The sequence below is a fragment of the Psammomys obesus genome, unplaced genomic scaffold (assembly GCF_907164565.1).
Source record: "Psammomys obesus unplaced genomic scaffold, mPsaObe1.curated_primary_1811, whole genome shotgun sequence".
In the NCBI taxonomy this organism is placed as follows: domain Eukaryota; kingdom Metazoa; phylum Chordata; class Mammalia; order Rodentia; family Muridae; genus Psammomys; species Psammomys obesus.
Window position 1 is genome coordinate 16,314,819 of NW_026596256.1, and position 10,787 is coordinate 16,325,605.

The following is a 10,787-nucleotide window of genomic DNA, read 5'->3' on the forward strand; positions in this document are numbered from 1 at the left end:
TTTACATTTCCTGATCACAGAGCATCAGAGCTGATGAGCTGTGTGGGTGGGTGACTCGGGAGGGCCTGGTGCTTAAAAACTGGACTGTCACTATGAGGGTCCTGTCACCCCAGCTGATCAATAGTTGTCGACCTGCATCTGCCACAGAGGAGGTAGTTCCGTGTATGTGTGTTATACAGATGTGCATACACATGTTCATGAAGGTGTACTTGCCCGTGGAGAAATGTCTGAGGCCAGAGTTTGGCATTAAAATGACTTCCTCAGTTACTTCACCTTATTATTATGATTATTTTTTTTCTTGAGACAGGGTCTCTCTCTGAACCCAGGGATTGTAGTTTGGGGTTCCCTGGCTCCCAATATCATCGATCTACCTGTCTCCACTTCCAGCCCCAGCATGCTGGGGTTACAGGGAGCCATTTCTCCAGCCCTCTGAGTAGCTTACATCACCATGTGACAGGACAAAGCGTAGGGTCATGACCTAAGCTTTGTCGTGTCACCTGGTGGTCTTCCGGCGGATCTTAGGATACTGCTTCCCCCGACATCATGGAACCAGGACCACCTCCACACTCCTCAGTGGCAGCCAACACTCCCCTGCCACCTCACGCAAACCGTATCTGGGGCACTAAGCAAGTTGTTTACAGATGTTTCTGTGAACTGTATTTTAAGTCATAACCAGTCCCTCCCCACTGAAGAGCTTGGCCAGACCAGAAGGCCTCTTTTCCTGTTATTCACAGGATTGCTGCCTCCAGACAAGCTAAAAGCTTTGCTTACATTTCCTGGTCAGGGGCTTACCTAAGGAGAGGAAATCTCTGAGACAAAGGGACAAAGGGTGGCTGCACCAAGTCCCCACAAGAGCCTTGATGGCCAGAGTGGCAGCCACTCCCTGCCAAGGAATCCCAAGCATGCTTCTGCTCCTCCATTTGGGGGGTGCCAGGCATGGATGGGTGTTTGGGTCCAGACTAGCCTGCTGGAATAAATTAGTTACAGGCCTAACTCTGGAAGTCCAGGGAAACTGGTTTTCTCCAGTCCATGTGGAGTTAAGTACTCTTCCATTCTCACTGCAGAGGACACATTCCTAGTTCACTTACAGGGCAAGACTGCTCAGAGGAAATTTTTAGTCCTTAAAAGGTATTCTGCAGTCCATCAGAGCAAAGATCTTCATGCCATCCAGCCTTTTTCCTAAAGAGAAGAGCTGGCAAGTTCAGGTAGCCTGTGTATGGTCCTGGAAAATTCCTCATAGATTTCTAAGATTCAATTTCCTGCAGGAAAAAAAAAAAAAAAAAGGAAGCAAAGCCAGCCAATGTGCCCGGGGCACCACCACTCAGGATCGCCTTTCCTTCTCCTTTACCATCTTCTGGATCCGTTCTGTCGGAAGGGACGTTTGGCGCCCACCTTCAGGATAGATCTCCACCCCACTTCCCGACCTCCACGTTAGATAACAGTCCCAGTTCACATTCCCCCTCGTAGCCACACGCACACCTCGCTGAGGTCATCCTCAGTGCCGCTGGGAAGGGGAAGGAAACGTGAGCAAATGCAACAGGTTCCACCCACTGCCTGAACTTGGAAGTGGATACCAGGGCGCGGTGACGGGAGCTGGGCGGCGAAGGGCGAGGAAGCGGCAAGGGGAAAGGTGGAAAGGAACTGATGGGGCTTGACCACTGGTCACTTGAGCTCTCACTGGGCTTGTGTATTTGCTTGTGAGGGTGACAGGAGGTCCTTCCCAGGTTCACTTGGGGACTTCCTTGTGGACGGGGAGGCCGGGCCCCGCGCGACCCTCCAGGAGGCTTTGGCTCGGTAAAGAACCCAGCAGAAGAGGCCTTGAGGTGCGTTCAGCACCCAGCACCCTCCCCAGGGCGCGGCCCTCCCGCGCGGCGAGGTCTGCAAGCCTGGCGCCGGTTACTACCCCACCCCCATCCCCGGTCTTTCCGAGCTCTCCCAGCCGGCCTCTCGCCCCAGCCTCCGGCGGGGAAAACCGGGCGAGCGGACTGCACCGCACCCGGCAGCCTCTGGGCATGCTCCGTGGCGGGACCCGCTCTGTCGCCGTCGCCGCCGCCGCCGCCGCCGCCGCCGGGAGGGTGCGTCCTCCTTCCCCCAAGGCGGCGGCGCCTGCGGCGACCGTCACTGCGTCCCGGCCCCCGCACACCTTTGGCGGAAGCGAGAGCTGAGGAGTGCCATCCTGCGGGGCGTGGGCCGACAGCGCCCCCCCAGTCCCCATCCTTCCTGGGAGAGGCCGGCCGAGGAGGCGCGCAGGCGGGATGCGCCCTGCGACTACTGCGGTTCCTTAGAAAGTAAAGCGGAGCTCGCCGGGCGCGGGGCTCCCAGCGGCCGCCGGGAGGGGGCGGGGCGGGGCGGGGCGGGGCCAGGTGGGGGTGGTCCCAGTGCCCCCGCGAGGTGCGAAATCAGATTCTGCCTCCCTCTCGGGTCCCGCCCCCAGGGAATCGGAATTCAGTGGGAAAGTGTCTGGGAGAATCCTTGGGGCGGAGTGCTGGGGCGCGCCTGGCGCAAAATGGTTAACACAAAGTCCGCGCGCGGCCCTGGGCTCCGAGGGTGAAAAGTGCGCGCCCGTAGCTGCGCACCGCTTTGCTAATTTGTGGGTTAGTTACCCGGAGGAAGTCAACTTGTGCGGGGACGGGTGGGGGTAGCTCAGGCGGCTGCTGGCTCCCGACCCCAGGCCCCTTAGGGCGATCGCACTTCACCGCAGGCGGGCGCCGGGCGCGGGGAGGTCGGGGCGGGCGGCGGGCGGCCTGAGCTGCGGGCTCTACCCGGCCACTCACTCTCTCTGCCTCCTCCCCCCAGGACTACCGAGAGGATGGGATGGATCTAGGCAGTGACGCCGGCAGCAGCAGCAGCAGCAGCCGCGCCAGCTCACAGTCCAACTCCACCAAAGTGACCCCTTGCTCCGAGTGCAAATCCTCATCCTCGCCGGGGGGCAGCCTGGACTTGGTGTCTGCTCTGGAGGATTATGAAGAGCCCTTCCCGGTCTACCAGAAGAAGGTGATTGATGAGTGGGCTCCGGAGGAAGACGGGGAGGAGGAGGAAGAAGAGGACGATCGAGGGTATCGGGATGACCGCTGTCCGGTCCGGGAGCCGGGGGACGTGAGCGCCAGGATCCGCAGCGGCGGCGGCGGGGACAGGAGCGCCATGCCGTCCCCCGTGCCTAACGGCAACCTCCACCCGCACGACCCTCAAGACCTCAGGCACAATGGCAACGTGGTGGTGGCCGGCCGGCCAAACGCCTCCCGGGCTCCGCGCCGAGTTCTCCAGAAGACCCAGCTTCCCGGTAGCCGGCGCGGAGGCCGGGGCCGGGCATCTGGGGGGCTCTGCCTTCAGCCTGCGGACGGCGGGACGTGCGTCCCGGAAGAACCCCCGGAGCCCCCGATGGACTGGGAGGCGTTGGAGAAGCATCTGGCCGGGCTGCAGTTCCGGGAGCAGGAGGTGCGAAACCAGGGTCAGGCGAGGACCAACTCCACCTCTGTAAGTTGGCCGGGGTGCGTGCCCACGCGCGCACACCCGTGTACACACCTCGCGCGCAGCCCACACGCCCCTTCTCCGCGCTCCCGCCGGTGGTGGCCCCATTCATCCTTTCCCGGGGGTGGGGGCTGGGCCGGAGAGCCTGCCTCCTGTTCCCCTGGGGTACGCTTGCTCAGTCTGTGAGCTGTCTGGGTTTTCAGGATGGGCGGAGAGAAGGGAGGGGCTGCCAGAGGGCAGCGGAAAGTCGGGCTGGAGGAACCCGCGACTCATTTTGATGGAATTACTTATGAAGACTAGGTTGTGAGTCACTTGCCTGAAAATAAATCTAGGGAGATTTGCTCACCGAAGCCGGTGCCTGAGGGGGCTGTTTCACACTGTAATAGTTGTGGCTTTGTCCATCCTGGAGGGTCTTCCTGGCGTTGCCACTCACGTCTCGCCCTTGGCCGGGCTATGCCGGTGCACATGCACGCAGTCGCCTGCCCACACCTCAGATCTGATGCCGGGTGTGTTCCATCCCGGCTCCTGCATTTGGGTGGATTAAAGGCCCTTTTTGACTTTTCTTCCATGAAACCTGAGCGATTGCTGACCTGGAGGAACCGGGTGAATTGAACTGCCAGGATGAGGGAGGGGTTGCTGCCTCCGTAGCCTGACTCACTCCCTGCCGGCGCATCCCTTCTTGTTTTGATAAAAAGAACCACTTATAGTTCCTTACCGGAGGCTACTGCCTCAATTCTGGAAAAGCCAGACAGGGAGGGGTGCCGGCGTAGAGGGGGAGGAGGGCAGAGAAGGAGGGCTGCATCTATAATAAGCTCAGGCAGGTTTGTACTTGTCTCAACATTTTTTTTTTTTTTTTGCCCCCGAGAGGAGAGCAGATAAATGGCTTTAAAAGAAAAACATCATGAATGTAGCTCCCCCTTTTATCACTGTTTGAGATAAAGCAACAGTTGTAATTTGAAATCATTAGCGATATCCCTAAATAGGGCTGAAGGGCACAGTTTAAATGAGCTGCTTTCTGTGTGTGACAGCTGTGTGACAGTGTAGGAAAATGCTTGCCTCGCAGGTGTAATTTGGCCACTCTGGGTCTCCCGGGCTCCTGGAAATTGGGTGCATGCACTTCTGACTTCAGGGGTGAGGGTGGTCACAGGGTTTCACAGAGAAATTGGCAGCGTCTGTCAGTTAGAGCCCTTGGTTGACGGAGCCCATGGTTAGTGTCCCTTGAGAGATTACCTATTAAATGAACACACTGGTTTTAATCCCAGCTGTTTATCAGTTTACCTTGTCACTAACAGACATGGAATCTTTCCATTACAGCCCGTGTTAGTTCTTGTACCTTGCAATAGGAAGCAGCCTTTTCCCATTAAACTCTCAGGATTTGAGTAATGATTGAAGATAAGCAGTTACATAGCTGTAACTGGGCTGAGAGTCTGGTGAGCTGAGATAGGGGATGGACTGTCCACCCTCTGGGAACTTGACATTTAAAGGGTTACCTGGCAGAGCCCTTCGCATTCCAGTGCTCATGCTTTCTCTTGTCATTATGGCCTCACTATTGGGAAGCCGTTAAAACCTAAGGTGTTGCCTTCATCAACAATTTGGAGCTTCTTTCTCCTGATTTCCCAGATTCCCAGGCCCCCACCTCTTCTAAAAATGTATGCTCTTGATAATTTTAGAAGTCGTTGCACTTTGTTTTTATTTTTAAAGAAGTTTATACATAGTTCATATGTATATGCTATATATATCACATATATATATCATATAGATGATGTATGTTATATATGGTATATATTATATAATATATTACATATGATATGCTATATTATATAGTATATAATCTATACTATATGTTAGATTATATACAATTATATATTATATACATATATGCATACATATACATATATACATATATGCATATATATATATACATACATATATATTTGTTGGGGTAAGGGGTGTACATGTGCCAGGGTTCACATGCAGAGGTCAGAGAAAGACCTTTGGGAGTCTGTTTCCTCTTCATGTGGCCCCTGAGGATTAAGCACTGGTCATAAGGTTTGCTGGTGCTTTCACATGCTGAGCCATCTCAAAAGCCGGGTTTGGTTTGTGTTTGAATAAAGTTATTACTACATATTTGCTTAGACTGGTGTTTTCCATGTTATCCATGAAGTCATGTTAATACTTAAAAACATTGTAGTATATACATACATACGTACATACTCAGTCACATAGAGCTTGCTTCTATGACTTTTTGTTTTGTGCATACACTCTGTGGCCATCTACTGTGGGTTCCTGTTACGGAAAGTTTTAAAAACATCGTGTAAATCCTGTTTATCATTAAGCATCCATGTGGTCAGGAGCCTGAGAACAGCAAATCGCTGGTGTAGAAGGCCTACGGTGAAGGAGACAGTCCAGTCCAGTGGTGTGGTGCTGCTCTTTAGAATGTGGTATGTCAACACACGTACAGGGCTGGCTGCATCCGTGAGCAGGAGGGTGGTTATCTTTACCACAGAACCCAAGAGCCACCTCGGGGATTTGTCCTTGCTGTTTCCTCTTTAGTTGTTCTATCGGTTTGGTTCCTCTTCCTCGGCCAGTCTCTGTTCGGCTTCACCAGCTCTGAGAGGTTATTCCTGGCCACCCTCCCTAAAGCAGAGGGACAGTGCCTCTCAGCCCTTTGCTCTGTTTTCTCAGCGCTAGCATGGTCTTGTTTATAAGTCCCGGCTATTTTGGGTCTCTCAGAAATCTAGGTGAGCTGGGCATGGTGGAGCACCCGGCAGGTAGAGGCAGGTGGATCTCTGTGAGTTCCAGAACAGCCAAGGCTACCCAGCGAAACCCTGTTGAGAGAGAGGGAGAAAGAGAGAAGGGAAGGGAATGTAGCTGAAGATACAGAGATCTTACCTCGCCATTTTGGTTTGGCTTGGGAATTGTTTAAAATGAAGTTTAAGGGTTATTTATTGCACTTTATGTGTATGACTGTTTTGCCTGTGATGTACCTATGTGTACCATGAGCATGCCTGGTGCCTGTAGAGGTTAGACGATGGTGTGGGATTCCCTTGAACAGGAGTTGTGCATGGCTGTAAGCTACTGCATTTAGTTAACTTTGCTACATGTTGTGATACAATACTATGGCTAAGGCAATTTGTACAAGAGTTTACTTTGGGCTTATGGTTCCAGAAGGTTAGAATCCTTGATGGCAGATCTCTACCTGCAAGCAGGAGGCAGAGGGAGCTAACTTGAAATTGCAATTGTCTTTTGAAATCTCAGAGCCCCTTTCCCAGTGACAGACTTATGTTACCAAGATCACACCTCCTGATCTTCTCCAAACAGCCACCAATTGGGGACCAACTATTCAGATGCCCAAGGCTTGTGGGGGATAGCTCAGTATGTGAGTGCTGGGAACTGAACCCTGGTCATCTGGAATTTCCAGAAAGGCTGTTATGTACCCCAGGCTGGCTGCATGAGGATCTGTAGATAGCAGAAGCTGGCCTTGAACTCATGTTCCTCCTGCACCTGCTTCCTAAGTGCTGTGATTACAGGTGTGTACTTGGTGTGTGTGGAGCCTGGGATGTCTGAGGTTCTCGTCTATTCGGTGAAGGAAGTGTTTATAACACCCACATATCCCAGACCTCATCCAGAGCCCTCGCCTTACAGTTGAGACTAGAAGTCCTGAGAGGTGCAGTAAAGACAGAAATTAACTAAGAAATAACCAATCCCACTGCTTTTGAGATGATGGAAGGATGTGAGCTAGGCTGCTGGAGAGCTTCTGGGGTCATAACAGGGAAAGCCCGAGTCACCCTGATGGAAGCAGCTGCTATTTCCTTACCAGAGACAGAGGCTCCTTCACAGTCCTCAATCACCAACCGCTACACAAGTGTAAGCTATCCTGCAGCCCTATCTCCAGTGGCTCACTTCCAGCTTGCCATGTGTGAGGAGCCTCAGGAATTCTACCTCAAAGCCACAACTACCCTGAGAGGACTGTCCCTAGCAGGACTGGGCCTGCCCTTGTGTTGTCTTGACTGGGCCTGTCTTCTGTGGGTGGGCTAGTTCTTGACAAACTCAAGGGCCAAATACAGACTAAAGATAGTTGTAGACGTTGGTTTTGTTGTCAGATGAGAGCCTTGATTGCAGGAAGTTTGTGTTCATCTTAAATTCGTTCCTCACTGCCTGTTTGTATTCTGGAGAACTGGTGCAGACAGTCCCGAGGGAAATAGAAACGTCTCTCTTCCTTCTCATGAGGGCCTTTCCCCATGCAGTGGGCATGCTGGCCTCCCCCTGCATCTGTCTTTACTTCAGGCCTGCCCACTCAGTTTTCTTTTTTGTTGAATTTATTTAATTATGTATGCAAGCACTCTATTTGCATGTATGCCTGCATGACAGAAGAGAGCATTAGACAGAAGCGGGCTCCAGATCCCATTGTTGATGGTCATGAGCCACCATGTGGTTGCTGGAAATTGAACTCAGGACCTCTGGACGAGCAGCCAGTGTTCCTAACAGCTGAGCCATCTCTCTAGCCCCCTCCTGCAACTCACTTTTCTTATTCACGGGACTCCCTGCACTCTTCCCTTAGGTGGGGTAGAGGCCCACTGCCTCAATGTCTTCCTTTCCAAATGGGAAAACATCCTCTTTCTTCATGGTTTTGTCATGAGTGTTTTCCTCCTTTGGTATGTGCGATCTTTCATGTTTAACCCGTGTCTGGAAACTGCTCTTCCCCCCCTCGTATATTCTCTAAAAGCAGATCTGTTAGGCTGGAGGTTTGGCTCACTGGGTAAAGGCAGGTATGGTAGTCCATGCATGTAATCCCACAGAGAGATGGGGGGTGGAGACAGAAGACTTGCCGGAGCACGTGGGCCAACTAGCATGGGATACGCAGTAGTGTGCACAGGGAGAGCCTGTCTCACACAAGGTAGAAGGCGAAGACGGCCCCTGAGGTTACCCTTTGACTGTCTTCTCCGCACAACCGCATGTGCCCTACACACACGCACACACACGCACGCATGCACACAGAAGCCTCGCCGTGTTTATGGCAGTCTAGCTGATGTATAATGTAAGCGGCATGTTTTCTATAGTATTTGCATGGCTTTTGACACAGCTGTGAAAGTATCATCAAAGTCAAGGTATTAGCTCTGTCAGCCCCGAAAGAATCATTGAGTCCCTTTGCGTTCCCCATCTTCTTCCCGGTAATCACTGACCTGATTTCTGTACTATAAATTGACTTACATTTTCGGATATGTGTATTATTCCTTAGTCATCTGGTGCTGGGCGCTTGGGTTAGTTCTAGTTTTTAGCTATTGTAAGTAACATTTCTGTGGCCAGTTATGCACAAATCATTATGTGAACCTCCATTCCATTATCTTTAGATCCATATGTGGGTGTAGTTATAGATGGTAAGTGGGCGTGTGTTCAACTTCCTAGATGCTGCCTTCCCTTCCCAAAGAAGTACCATTTCAGGTGGCCACTGCCTTGACCCTCTAACATTTTTTTCTTTACATTTTGTTTATTTATCCCCCCACACACTGTGTATGTGTGTCAGTGTATACACATGCATGTGTCTGGGTGTGTATGTACCACCATCTGTGTTCCAGAGGTCAAACTCAGGTCATCAGGCTTGGTGGCCAGTGCTCTGACCTCCAGAGCCATCTCCTTGGCACCATTGTCCTGACTCTGTACACCTCTCCTAGCGGCTGGTCTGTGTCATTTGAATTCTGCTGCTCAGGTTCCTGGGAAAGCTGTTAGGGAAGAGATCATCCATTATATCTAACCAAACTCACTCCAACACTGTTCAAAAGAAGAGAGAAGCCATTTTTTTTAATTAGATAAGGGTTCTAGTTGTAGACCCATCCTTTAAAAGTGTAATTGTATTATATTTTAGTGTCCTTGACAGGTATATTTTCCTCATTTAATGAGAAGTTAAGAATTATTTTAATTGACACATTAATTGAAAGTAAACTCTCCTGATGAGGTTATTTCTAAAGTACTTAGAAATAATTTGTCTTTTTATTTGTTTATACTCTTAGCTAGTAGCAAACTTTAAATTACCTACATTTCTCCCTAGAATAGTGCTAATTACCAGTTATACTCAATGTATTGTTCTGTAAGAATTACAGCCCAGTTATTCAGCACAATACCACAGAAGTAACTAAATGGCTGAGCAGTTTTTCTCTTAGTTACTTGGGCTATGGTTACATTGCATGAATCCCTGTTTTTTAGGCTGAATTAAAATCCCTTACCGTGCCTACAAAACATATATAGGAAGGTTTAGATGTAAAGTTAGTTGACTATGAAGTCTGGGACCTAACATTGGAAACTTACTGTGTGGGCTACAAGTATCATTTCTATCAGAAAACATACTTTGTAACAATGGTAAAGGGTTTTTTGTTTCTTTGATTAGAAATTATGAGAGGGTGGGGGAGGGGTACAGCTAGCTGGGATACAAAGTGAATAAACTGTAATTAATAAAATAAAATAAAAAGTTAAAAAAAGATATTATGAGGGATAAATGTATTTGTTCTACGGTTCAACTGTTTGTCCTGAAATATCTAGAACCAGGGTCAAATCTTTACCTACTTTGCTGATGTGTGCTCATTCTTGAGAGTAAGAGACCGGCTTCTGCGTCAGCGTGAACCAAGATTTCAAAGAGACAGGTGGCTCAGTGAAAGGGTGCTTGCCACCAAGCCTGATGACCAGAATTTGATCTCCTGGAAGGATAGAACACATGGAGCCACACTATACAAATAACACACACACACCATACACGCATGTACCCACCCTGTACACACATGTACCTACACATAATAATAGTAACAACATAGTAACAAAGGAAAAAAGAATATATATATATATATATATATATATATATATATATATATATTCTGTTATATAGCCCTGTTTGTTCTGGAACTCACTGTATGGAGTAAGCTGACCTCAAACTTGGAGATTTTCCGGCCTCTGCTTCTAGAGTGTTGGCATCAAAGGTGTGTGGTGCCACACCCAGCTAGAAAAAAATTTGGCTTGCCAAAACTGAAGCTACAACTTAGTTGTAGGGTCCTGCTCAAGGCTCTGAGTTCAATAGCTAACATTAGTTGTAGGGTCCTTGTCTAATCATGCTAGAGGCCCTAGATTCAGTGCCTAACAGTGAAGAAAAGATACAGATTTAAGGAATACCGAAAGTGAGAAACATTTTTTAATAAAGTATTTTTGTTCCTTGAAAATTTCATGCAATATATTTTGATCATATTCACATAGACCCCAATTTTGTGATCTAGCCATCTATCCATCTATCTATCTATCTATCTATCTATCTATCTATCTATCTATCTATCTATCTA

The 10,787-nt window shown here is 49.7% G+C and overlaps 1 protein-coding gene across 3 annotated transcripts in view; it reads left to right on the forward strand.

Annotated features, from left to right (window-relative positions):
* The window catches only part of Schip1 (schwannomin interacting protein 1), a 755,784-nt gene that overhangs the window by 631,062 nt on the left and 113,935 nt on the right, over positions 1 to 10,787 (forward strand). The window contains exons 1-2 of one of the 3 annotated variants that reach the window (XM_055596823.1): positions 2,113 to 2,288; positions 2,797 to 3,474. In XM_055596823.1, the coding sequence (XP_055452798.1) occupies positions 2,815 to 3,474 (660 nt within the window). In that variant the 5' untranslated portion in view covers positions 2,113 to 2,288; positions 2,797 to 2,814. Of the gene's footprint in view, positions 1 to 2,112; positions 2,289 to 2,485; positions 2,595 to 2,796; positions 3,475 to 10,787 lie in introns of those variants that run through there. The other 2 variants (XM_055596825.1, XM_055596822.1) reach the window with 2 other exon arrangements.